A 13266-nucleotide genomic window follows, 5' to 3' on the forward strand; every position below is an offset into this window, starting at 1 on the left:
ATCACGATGCAAAAAGTGTCCACAACGGAGTATCCTTAATAGGGGGCCATGGTTCAGTAATCCAAGCCATTGATTTGTTGCAATCGTTGATGGAGAATTGCATGGAAATATCCTTGTGATGCAGGACATGAATTAAATATGATATGCAAGATTTCAGGCTTAAGATCACGTTAGTTCAGAAACAATTACACAAATTTCATATCCCACATGAAAGTCCAAACATTCAATTAAGGGGAATCTATGCAGGTCCAGGCCTACACATGATAGGGCTAGATCAATAAAAATTATGAACCAAACGATAATCAAAGATAAGAAATAATCATCCACACATGCATAGTAATCAGTCCCTAATCTAAGGGATTCACCAATTTCAAATCAAGGAACCCTAGGGTAAGAAAATGGGCATAAAATTAGAGATTTGAGTAATTTAGGGTTATGTTTAGGGATTTTGGGTGAAAGTGGAGTGAAAGAGAGGAGAGAGACGAACCAGAGAAGTACCGCACGTGTGGACAACAACAATGGCCCAGACGCACATGCGTGCGATCTCGGCCACACATGTATGGGGCCCACTATTTAGAAAAAGGCCACCTTGGCCCTGGTCAGCTAGGGATGGGCTTCAAAACCCCCAAATCTTAGCTCGATCCGATGTACAGTTTATGGGTGGTGCTCCGCCGAAGCTTCAGCCCTCCGTAGGGCCAGATTTTGAAATTCTGCAGTGGGGAGGAGAATTGCTGCAATAGATGATTGATTCGAAGTGTAGATGATGGGGTGAGATGAGAAGAATGGATGGTAGAAGATGGGTAGTAGAGATGACGATGGATGTGGGCGAATCGGAATGGATGTGGCTTCGCACCACGGTAGTTAACCCTTCGATGAAGGGAGGGCTTCGCACCCAATTAGGCTTTACAACTCAGAGTAGGAAAACGCAGAATTTTTATTAATCTTCAATTCATGAAAAAAGCTACAAGGGGTGCCTATTTATAAGAAAACCCTATACCCCAAAACTCGCGCCATGTGTGCAACCTATTACCTGGCGATGAAGTAAACTAAAAAAAAATCAAACAAAGAAATCTAAAGCGTTCACGATGTTCTAAATAATAACAATAAGCAAAACCTAAAATATGAAATCAATCCGACGAGTGGGCCACGATCATGAGATCCCATGATGGGCTTTTCTTGACTATCGGGCCCACCTTTTTGAACCAAAACTTCGTCTTCTAGATAGGAGGCCCTCCCTGGACGTCATCATCAAGCCAGATCGATGGTGGGGCCCTCCTTCTGCGTACGTACATGCATAGAGGGGGTGGTGTGCTTGCGCGTGTGCGCATGATGTCCCCATCACCCTGCAAGATACTCCATTGTTGGGACCTTTTTTTTCCTAGTTGAATATGGATTGTTGATGCACTTCTCTTCCTTACTGTTTATGTTGTTGGCCAAAATTGAAAGGTTATATAGTCATCTTATCAAGGAAATTTTGGTGGCTTTGTCCATCCATAGTGGGGCACAATCATATTAGTGGTCTAGAATGTCAAACCATAGCCCTTGGGTCCCATTTATCAGAATTGAGAACCCATGGAATCAATTGGGCCCCACTTATGTTTGCTCAGGAACTAAGGAAAAATAAGCTCGTGTTCCTTCATTTCAAAGGTGGGTGGGTCCCACAGTTTCCACCAATAAGAGTCTATGGGCCAAATAATATGGTGATCCACAGACTACAAAAAAGAGACCCATATGCATAATCCTTGAGTACAATGATTATTTTGATTAATAGGCTTTCAGTGGTTGGGATGAGTGGGACCCCTCATTTCAAAGGTGGATCACCAAGAGAGGCAGGACAAGTAATTTGGTATCCTGCGGGACTACACATTACATGCAATGGCTGCATCTTTTTTCAAGGAAGAGGCCTAGATGCTTATCTTTTCCGGGAGAGCAAAGAGGTGTTGGTTGGAGAAATGATTCCGGTGCTGTGCAACAATAGCAGCTCGATAATGGTTGGGTGTTGATTACGGGTGATGGTGCTGCTCACCTATTGGAATCCATGGCAGGTTTAGATGCATTCGACCCCTGCGGAGAGGAGTTGCAGCGGGCAACAATGGTGGAATTGGGTTGTCGGAAGTTGTCATTGTGAAGAAGGTGCAGATGGGGAAGTGATGCAGGACGGATAGTCTAACCTAAAATGATGCAATGAAATTAATCAACGGGTTAATTGGAGAAATTAAAACACAAAATAAAGCTAATTTATCACTATGTTAAAGGGTTTAAGCATTAAAGGATGCTCCAGTCCAAGACGACCTACAATTCCGTAGTGTAGGTCTTATAGGATTTGATTAATTAGGACCTATGGAAGCTAGAACTTCTATCTAGCATAGGGATAAATCTTAATTCAATGAAAATCACTTGGTTTTATTAGGGGTTTGGGTAAGTTAGGTTAGGGTTTTAGGATTTGGGAATTAGGGTGTGTTTTTTTGAAATAGGGTTTGGGACGAAGAAGCAAGGGGGTGTAGTGCGTCTATACGGTTGGGGGGTGGTGGCTCGGGAGTGGTCCGGGTGGTTAGGGTGATGGTTTGGGTTAGGTTTGGAAGGGCTAAGGTGATGGTGGTGATGGTCTTTGGTTGGAAACAAAAGAAGAGGAGGAAAAGAAGAAGAGGAGAACCAATAATAAAAAAAAAAAGATTACTTGGAAAGAGAATAAAATAAGGAAGATAATTGGAATCACTCCATGGCTTCACACCAAACTCTAATTACAGGAAGAATTTTGCTTCAAAACAAAGCAAGAAAAAATTTCATTCAATAGCCAACAATGCTCTAGGCTTCACACGTCCAAGCCTTATATGCTTTATTTGGGGTATTTTTTTACAAAAAATACCCTTAATACTATAAAATGTCCAAGACACCCCTAGTATCAACTAAATCATAAAATAAACTACAATAGTCAAACTAACTAAACAAAATAACTAAAACTAGTGTGATGCAGGACACATGATTTAATGCTAGCATGCAACATGGAGATTATTAAAGAGTCCATGTTGCATAAATCAAACAGCAAAAGATGTTAACCTACCACATGATTAAGAGTAAACAATACGAAATAAAATATGATTCAACTTAAATGACATGCCCCCATGCTATGAAACCATATAAATCAATTAAAACTAGTCCCAATGGAAAGATATGACTTCCAAATTAGCATAGGCACGATCCACATTCAAGGGGTTGAGGGGCTGAACTGGTAGGTTTCAAGACCAGGGTTGGTGGGAGAAAACTTGAAATTTAGGCATATAGGGTTCACAGGAAGTGAGAAATTTGGAATTAGGATTTTTAGAAATTGGGGAAAAATAGGAATTTGGGAATCTAGGATTTCGATTTGGGTTAGGGGATTTGGAATCAAGCGGTTTTTTATGGGATAAAAACAAAGGGGAATCAAGTGGATTGAAGGGCTGTCCGTACAGTCAGCCTTAAGCTCACACATGTGGGTGGTTTGGGTTAAATTTTGGGAATTTCAAGCTAGGGTTTGGTTGAGGTTGAGGTTAGATGATGACAAGATGAAGAAAATGATGATTTGGATGGCTTTGGATGGGAAGGAAAGAAGAGAAGATGGAGTTTTGAAGAAAATACTTCTAGAAGAACAACAAGAAGATGATAGACGAAAGCCTCGCACCTCCGTTGAATAGGAATGCAATCACACCACACCTAATCTCCAAATCGCATGAATAAACCTTCAAATCACATGAAAAAATAAGAGGAATTTTGAAAATTCATGAAACAATAGCATAGAGAAATTCACATGCCCCCCTCCCCTTTTTATAGTCTCAAGTGCACAAATTTACAGAAATAGCCCCACTTAATGTTTTTTTTACTAAAATACTCTTAAAACTAGAACAGAATGTAAAACAAAGCTAGAAAAGGTCCAAACTATCAAATAAAGTAAATCCTAATAAAGTCAAATAAAAACTAAGACACTTAAGTCCTAAAGTGTCCATGATTGAGGCAACCACGATTAAAAGTGGTCAAACGGCTCCATATGTGCAATCCAATGGTCCGATCGACGTGTTCACTTGATTAAACAGTCTAGACTCCTCAAGAATGCAGCCCACATGCATCCTCCTAGTGTATGGTCTTCGAAGATGCATCAAATGCATGTGGGGTCTTCAAATCAGCCCACTCGAGTCCACGTAGTGGTCATCCATCTAAAGGAAAACTAGTGATGATCTCCCCCTCCTTTGGTAGACCCTGAGTGGTGCTTTGATGTCCTCATCATAGTGTCTAATATGAGTCCACGATCAAGATGACCCAACCATCAAAATGGTCCAACGGTCAAGATGGCCCATCATGTGAAATCCAACGGTCCGATGCGAAATCCAATGGTCTGATAGATGTATCCAATCGATCCAATGGTCCAATACTCTCAACTAAGCAACCCACATGCATCTTCCCACTGTGTGGTCTTCAAAGATGCCCGATCATGCATGTGGGGTCTTCAACGTGGCTAGGAACTCGAATTGGGCCCACTGGGCTCCATGTAATGATTGCTTAGCCATAAAGAAACTGGGGCAACTCTCCTTCTCCTCTGATAAACTCTAAAAGGTGCTTGGATGTCCTTATCAACTCCCCTCGGCTGAGAAGAGTTCACCTTAGGCAAAATAAAAATGCGATAACACTCTAGGAGATCCGGGTCTAGTCTCTGAAGCTCGGTCTCTGTAATCCACGTACTGTTTGACTCTGACCTGTTCTTCCACTTGATGAGATATTATTGAAAGCTTCCGTATTTGGTAGAAACCACTTGTTCATCCAAAATACCTTCTATCTCTTCTCTTTTCGTAGGTATGGATGGTAAATGAGGTAAAAGCTGGGAAGGCTGGTCTGGCAAGAGCCACAGGTCATGGGGTAGGTTGGAAGCACCACCATTTGGGCCAATGTGTGGGTCGGGAGGAAGGCTAGTGGGTGGAGTTACTGCCCTTTAAAAGACACAAGATCTTCCACATTGAATGTAGAACTAATTCCCATGTTAGATAAAAGTTCTACCTTCCATAGGTCTTAACCGACTCATATTTTGTTAGATTTGCATTGCAGGATTGTTTACGGCTTTGAATTGGAACATGTTTTGTTATTTGGATTCCTTAACTTTGTGATAGAGTAGTTTTATTTTGTGTTTTGATTGCTTTAATTAATCCGTTATTTAGTTTCAACACATCATTCTAGGTTAGACTATCCGTCCTGCATTAGGAAGAAGGTGGTGGAATTGGGTTATTGGAAGAGGGTTTTGAGGGAGAGAGGGAGGGAGGGAGGGGGGAGAGAGTAGCCTTTTATAAAAAGGGCTTGCAATGGTAAAAAAGCAACCTGTTTGAGAGGAAACGAGGAGATTTGGGTTCCGATTCTCGACTCTCCCTTGCGTTTCAAAATTCGCTGAAGAGGAGGATTTGGATTACATTCAAATCCAAATCCCTCCTATTTCATGCTCCCAAATGCACCTCCCTCCCTCAAATCCCCTCAAATCCTTCCGATTCCATGCTGCCAAATGATCCCTAAAGAGTTGTTAATAAAACTGATCAAAGCAGTCTGTATTTGGTTTTAATTGAAGTTATGTTCATCATCATCATCAAAGCCTTATACCATAATTGAAGTTATGTCAATATGCTTAAAAAAATGAAGTTGTGATTATATTCATTATATGATATTCCTTCTAAGTATGTGAACTAAAAGTTTTAGTTGCCTTCTAGACTGCATATAAATGATGCTTATTTTTCTAACCAATGGTTCAGATGCATGCCTAGCCAGAGGGAAAAAACGGAAATTGACCCAACATACCCTTCTTCAGTTCAGCTTTTCTTCAAGACCAAAGGACAGCATTTGCTTGAGTGAATCAGATAATGCAGAAGATGATGCAAGACGGAAAGGATCTGATGAGAACACTGAACCTAGTACTGTTTGTATACTGCCTAAATATGGTGCTGCTGAAAATAAGGAAAGAAACAAATGCACATCGGACTTTATATACTCTTTACAATCTAACTTTGAAACTTGTGCTACCGTCTTAGATGAAAATGTAAACAAGGAAGATGCTACCAACTGTGGGGAGGTGGATTCATCGATTCCCCTTTCATCCTTACTTGATGTTAAGATGCCTACACATGATATTTATAGTACTGGAATTGGCATGGCTGCTACAACTCTAGGAACTTATATTGTCGGGCGCAGGTTTCATGATGAAGTTGACCTAGCACAAGGGGCTGGCATCTCTCTTTTGAGAGACCCTGAAAATGTCAAGGACCCAAATGCTATCAAGGTTCATTTGCAACTTTTAAGCTTTTTGTGTGTGTGTGTGTGTGTGCGTGCGCGCGCGCGCGCTATTTTCCCTCAGTTCTTAGCAGACATTTTTGTTCATTTTGCTTAAAGACATGGCATGGTCCCTTTGGAAATCAGGTGCTTCATACAGATTCCGGAAGAGGACAAATGCTTGGGTTTCTCCCGCGCGGGTTGGCTAAATATCTGTCTCCTCTAATTGACAAGTATTGCTTGGAATTTAAGGTATGGCAAGTCTGAGCAGAAAAATAAACAAGTGTCCTAGGCGAGTGCATATGTACTAAAATGGTAGGCTTTCAAGTTCTAGAAATTTCCATCAATATCTCGTATTTGTTGTAAATATTGTTTTATCCAGGTTGCTTTGTTTTTTTTTCTCAGACCTAGAATATGGTTATCAGTTATCACTTTCAAAATATGTTATCTTCATTCAGAGCTCTACTTCATTCATTACCTTATTTATTCCTTATGCTGTTGATTTCTTGCTGGCTTTCTATGCTGTTTGCTCTCATATTCTCAAAATAATTTACAGAAACTCTGTGTTATGTATGTTTCATCAATAAGTCCAGTCCAATTTCAATGGTTAGACAGGGTCTATGTCACGAGGATCAGATTTAACTCTCCTGAGATCTCTCATATGGAATTTCAAAATCTATCTTATGTTTGTTGCAGATTCATTTGTGTTTCTATGTTTCTTAATTGAACTCTACAGTTGGCTTCTCATATCCAAGTTATCTAAAATCCAATTGCTTATGGTCGGTTCTGTTTCAGACTTTTTAAGTGATAGATTTTTCTATGAAGTTACTGAACAGAACAGTAAACTTTATTGAAAATTCTGATTTCCTCTCCTTTGAAGTTATGAAGTTCAACTGTGTCGATTTTACTCTTCAGGCATCCAAAACACCATGCATAGGAACTGGAACTAGTGATCATGGCCTTATTCAACTAATTTAAGGATGCGTAATATCTATTTGTTGTATATCTGATGCACATGTTGATGATGAAGTATTCTGGAATGCAGATCTCTTCCCCCCCCTCTTTAATCTTTATTGTGCTAGATTGCATTTTAATGTAACATTGTGGAAATATGTGTCAGGGATCAGTTACATCACTTCCAAACCATCCTCATGATGCGATTCCTATTCGGCTTGTTTGTCAAGAAATGACTACATGCTGCCAAATGGAAGCTAATGATCGCCAACTCTTTGAGTCCTTGTGGAGAAATGCTGTGCATGTTGCTGAATGTGAGAATGCTTTTCCCGCTAGCACGACAAAATATCAGCGGAACTTCCATATTTTGATGCAGGAGGTGTTGAAGCAACACAGTCATCTTTTTACCGATGATGAAAAGTCGTTTCTAGGTACCTACTGGCTTTGGTTATAGCTTCAAAGTGTTGCAACACATATCAGGCATGTACAAAGTTGATATGTATTTTGCGTCAGCCATAATGGTGTGATTTGTTTTCTTACCAGAAGAAAGATATACAAAAATTATCAGAAGAAAAAAGGCACGATTAGAAAAAAACATGAGATGTCTTTTAGATGTTCGAAGATACTGTTAAACACATATCAGGCCACTTTGTGATACAACTAGAACTGTCTGCTGGCCTATGGAGTGTTGAATTTTTGAGTGAACTGACTTTGGTTTTGTGGACTTAAGGTTTTCAGTGGTTCACAAGCTATACAAATTTGGTGATATTTATAGAGAATGTTAGTGCATAGTTTTTAAATGTAAGTGCATGTGCACACTTTCCCCTTCTCCTGCGGTGTACTATATGCTTTATTATAATAAAATATTGTGTGTTAGGGCATGTTGAGCCTAACACAACATCTTTCCCAAAACTCTCCTCTTTCTTCTTGTCTCTCACTCTTCTCCTCTCTTCTTCACACTAAAATCGTCAAACCATTCTCTACTATATTGTCATACAACTTATATTTTGTACAGACACTGTGAAAGCACAGAATACTATTGAGTCTAGACACTCCAATTCTCAACAGATTAGTTAAAAACGAAACATTTATAGGTGGCTCAAAATAATGATGAAAAAGATACATCTTAACATCAAGCATACAGAGCCAGTACTACATCAGAGAAAAGCATGCCAAGGAAAATTGAAAACATGAAAAATAGCAAAACTGTAACTTAAAAGGACCTGGCATATAAAATAGCCTAAACAAATCCATAGACATGGATTCATTGCTGAATACCTAGCTCTAGCAAGAACAAAAGAGCATAAATGCACCCAAATCATGTAAATTAACTGAAGTTAAGCAGATAAAAATCAAAATATGCATGATATAGTGGTTTGTGTTTATTTTGGTGAAAGAGGAGTAAATCACTTAGTAAACAATGGAGACATGACCGTTACAACTTCTGACAGATTTCCTGCAAACTACTGGCTTTAACTTTCATTTTGATCTATGCATATTGTGTTTTGATTCACAAATGTAGTGTGGAACTAAGTATATGAATAGGGGTGCAAATGAGTTGGGTCGAGGAGTGCCCCGGACCTGACCCATTTACGAATTGGGTTAGAATTTTGGACCTAGACCCAACTCATTATAATTCAGTTCGAGTCTGGATTAGGTTCAAATTGCTGACCCTTAAATATACCGGGTTGGGTTTGGGTCCTCTTAGACCCAGACCCAACCCGTTTATCACATGGGTTGATTCTTGGTCGGATATAGAAATTACAATATTGTTTTCATACTTAATGTTCCAATCATCTGATTAGTGGTGACCAATGTCCGTAGTATCGGTATTGTTACATGTGTCGCTGGCTGGGGTTATGGAAACGCGTATCAATATCTCCAATATTATCAATAATACCCAGAAATGTATTGCTGACTAAGGGAATCATTGGGAAACACGAGGAAATGGTGGAATTTCTCAATGAAACTTCAGGAGATGCTAAAATACACATATTTGCATATTTACAAATCAAATAATAGCGAAAAGGACACATATTTGCATATATTTAGGAATCAAATAATAAGTTTCCTTTAATGGAGCCTAAATGCATTTATCGTTAACTCAGGGAAACATTGGGGAAAATGGTGGATCCATCCATCCAACCATCCATGCAGGCACGTAGATACACACAAACACTCATGCATGATCCATCCATCCATCAATGCATGCGTGCACACACACATCCATCCATCCATCCATCTCCCACCAACCATCCATCCATGCGTGCATACATATGCACACAATACACATACAAACATGCCTTTCATCATACAACCATGCATCCATAAAAAATTGAAATGGAAACTTTTTGATAAATTTTTTTTTTTGGTAATATCGATACATTCGCGATACATTAGTGATATTATTGAAATATCGCTGATACATTGGCGATACAAGCAATATTGGAATTTAGACAGTTGAAAATATTGGCGATATCGATAAATTGGTGATACAAGTGACATTTGGAATTTACATAGTCGAAAATATTGGCGATCTCAATACATTGGTGATAGCTAGCGATATATTGCCTATAATTGGAATATTTGATTCTACTAGGTATTGCCGAGCTAGAGATACAGATAATATTGGGATACTCCAAACGATGGTGGTGACCATCAATTTTGATGGTAACAAATAGCATGGCCAGTGTTCCAAATTCAACAGGTAAAATAAAATAGTTTGGGAGTTCAGTTAGTGTGATTTTTAGTATATTCTTCATCAACAATAGGGCCCACGATTTGTGGTGTCCAAATTGTCACAAATAGTGGATGGGTAACTATGTTTTAGAAAAAAGTGGCATGCAACTACAAGCATGCCAAGGTGCAAAAATCATGCCAATTGGGTGATCCTAATAGCATGAAAATGGTCAATCAAGATTGACTGGAGAAACAAAATAGCTTCAACCATCATCTAGAAACATCTAGTAGATAGATCTCACTTTGTATTTCTTAACATTTTGATTTGATGACTCTAACCATGTGCGAGCATGCCAAGGTGCAAAAATCATGCCAATTGGGTGATCCTAATAGCATGAAAATGGTCAATCAAGATTGACTGTTGAAACAAAATAGCTTCAACCATCATCTCGAAACATCTAGTAGATAGATCTCACTTTGTATTTCTTATGATTTTAAAGTAACATTTTGATTTGATGACTCTAACCATGTGATTTATGGCTCGTTTACAAAAGATGGTTGTAACAAATTGGCATCCGATCCGTGTGATTCTTGCACCATGGCTTTATGAATGAATGAACTGTTTGGATTGACGATAGGTCACCATGTGTGCCATTTAAAAGGTTTGTGACGTTGCTAACATCCCCATGAAGGTGAGGACATCATTAAATACACACACACACAATGTTGTAAATATCGACGAAATCGGCCAATATATCCAACGATATCTCTTGTATCCCACTTGTGCGATACGAAACGCACAGATAGTGCCGATATATCCCACATGTTCGAGCCGGTGAGCATTTTCAATTTCAGATCTCCCTTTTTTTTTGTTGAAATTATGTTAAATCAGTGTCAAATGGTTTAAATCCATTGGTTCATGTTTTGCATGGAAAATTATGGAGTTGGAGCTTTGATTTTGATATTCTTCATGTTCTCCATGTTTTTTTTTTTTTTTTTTCAAAATTTTCCTTCAACCAATTATCAATTGAGACTAATTTCGGAGTATTTACGAGTATTTGATGAAATGATCATCACATACACTTTAATTTCAAAATTTGAGTATAGGTGGTCAGATTTGGCGAAAATTGGAAAAAATTCGAAAATTTCCCAATTTCTCCCAAATTGCTTGCAATGTTGCACTCCAAACATAAAATCAAGCATGTATGAGCACTGATCTACTGATTTGTTAAGTGCTTGACAATTTTCGAAAAATAAAAATCATTTTTACTTAAAAATTAATAAAAAGTTTTTTTTTTTTCTTTCAAAATTTCACTTCAACCAGCCGACAATTGAGACTAATTTCAAAGTATTTAAGAGTGTTTGATGAATTGATCATCGCATACACTCTAAATGTTATGCATTCAATTTGAACATAGTTGCATTAGTTCGGTCAGACAATGCATAACTAGGGATCCTGTACAATGGAAACCTATTATGTGCAATTATTTTTTGAGATGTTATGAGTTAAAAGTGTGTATTAAGGTCTTTTTTAACAATCCTTGAAGTTTCATCAAAAAATTCAACCATTTTCCCAATGTTTCCCCATGTTTCCCAACAAGTGGGATAAATTACCCGATACAAACGATATATCCCGTGTGATAATCGATATGTATTTGTATCCCAAGGATGCGATAAGTAAACTCGATACCAATATTTCGAACACTGTACACAGAGAGAGAGAGAGAGAGAGAGAGAGAGAGAGAGAGAGAGAGAGAGAGAGAGAGAGAGAGAGAGAGAGAGAGAGAGACCCATGTAATGAGTGAGTGTGCGTGCGTGTGTGTGCATGTGTGTGATGAGACTTGATACTCTTTCATGTTGGCACGTATCTGCTACTCTTGGATAATCTTTAACCTATTATTATCTTTATTTTGTGGATGTTTTTTTTTTTTTTTTTAATTATTATTTTTATATAACATATCCAGTATATTTACACACACACACACATTCTTTTACATATAGGCTTTTAGATTTATTGTTATCATTATGCATTTATTGGGATCTTTTTACATGTAATTAAGTACAATATGCCATTATATTTTATTAGTTTTATAGTTGTACAGACATTTTGGTACATAAGATATGGATAGACTGATGTTTTCAACAACATTGGTTACTTGCACTGATTATTCCTTGATCTTATTTATCTTGCTAACTGGTATTTGTGTCATTTGTTGGCAGTATCTTTTGGTTCACTTTCAGATGATGGTCAGAGGCTCTTCATAAGACTTTATACACGCAAAGGTTGCATCCTTATCGTTTCCAAGTTCCTATATTGATCCTCATCTACTGATATTTAGACAGAGGTGCCTTTTGTCAATGTATTTAGATATTTAGATGCTGTTTTGAAGATAAACATAACTGAAATTTATTATTTTACTCCTGGAAAATATAATAATATCCTAATTGATAATTTTAAGGGCGGCAATGGCAGTGCAACAAGCCCAACTTGGCTTGGGCCCGGCCTGGTTGCTGTTAATATGTGTGTGTGTGTATGTGTGTGTGTGACTTTAAAAGGAAAAAACCTACTCTAGACATCCGGTAATCTCTCTCTCTCTCTCTCTCTCTCTCTCTCTCTCTGCCTTTCGTAACAAGTGCCATCCCTCTGTCCCATCTAGATCCATCTCCCATAATGGATAATGATCCTCACTCCCTCCCATCCACCCTCTCCTATCCTCAAATCCTATCTGTAGATCTCAATCTGCCCCTATACAATCATCACGCCATCCACCTCTCCCTACCTCTCTCTCTCTATCTCTCTTTCACCCATCCCATAATGCTCAAGCATTTACTCAGTAGACTCCCCCGTCTGTACAAATGGACATAGATTGTGTCTTGATGCCTCCACTTTGTAGGAGTGGGCACATGTTTGGTGATCTAGACTTTTGAGTTTATGGGGCCTACTGTGGATGAGGCATGCCCCAAGAATCTCTCAGATTAGAACATCCTAGCTTGGCTAGGCTAGGTTGGGCCCAGGCCCATCATAGGCTCTAGCTAGGATCAAACCTAGGTCATATATAGTGTAGGCACGGCTTGGCCCAGTCTAATCCCCGCCAATTGCCACCCTTAGGCAATTTCAACTGATGTTATTGGAAAATTTTGCCTTGGTTATTCTACTTTAATGCATGATGAGGGAAAGGAAGAAAGTTTTGCAATTAGTGTATGGAGCGAACTAAAGTCCTTATGATGCTGCTCAAAGTCAAATTACCTAATTTGCTAGTTTGTTTGGTTTGGGTTCACAATCACAATTTGCATTTTTTGGTCAACCTGGTTTGCTAGGTTAGGCTGCTATGGATCGTTCATTGTTTCTCTAGGATTTAT

The 13266-nt window shown here is 38.7% G+C and overlaps 1 protein-coding gene across 2 annotated transcripts in view; it reads left to right on the forward strand.

Annotated features, from left to right (window-relative positions):
• The window catches only part of LOC131246425 (fanconi-associated nuclease 1 homolog), a 76028-nt gene that overhangs the window by 16048 nt on the left and 46714 nt on the right, over window positions 1–13266 (forward strand). Inside the window, exons 3-6 of one of the 2 annotated variants that reach the window (XM_058246544.1) lie at window positions 5760–6283; window positions 6421–6525; window positions 7394–7658; window positions 12127–12189. In XM_058246544.1, coding sequence (XP_058102527.1) covers window positions 5760–6283; window positions 6421–6525; window positions 7394–7658; window positions 12127–12189 — 957 coding nt within the window. The remainder of the gene's footprint in view (window positions 1–5759; window positions 6284–6420; window positions 6526–7393; window positions 7659–12126; window positions 12190–13266) is intronic. The other variant, XM_058246543.1, reaches the window with a different exon arrangement.

The sequence above is a fragment of the Magnolia sinica genome, chromosome 5, assembly GCF_029962835.1.
Source record: "Magnolia sinica isolate HGM2019 chromosome 5, MsV1, whole genome shotgun sequence".
In the NCBI taxonomy this organism is placed as follows: domain Eukaryota; kingdom Viridiplantae; phylum Streptophyta; class Magnoliopsida; order Magnoliales; family Magnoliaceae; genus Magnolia; species Magnolia sinica.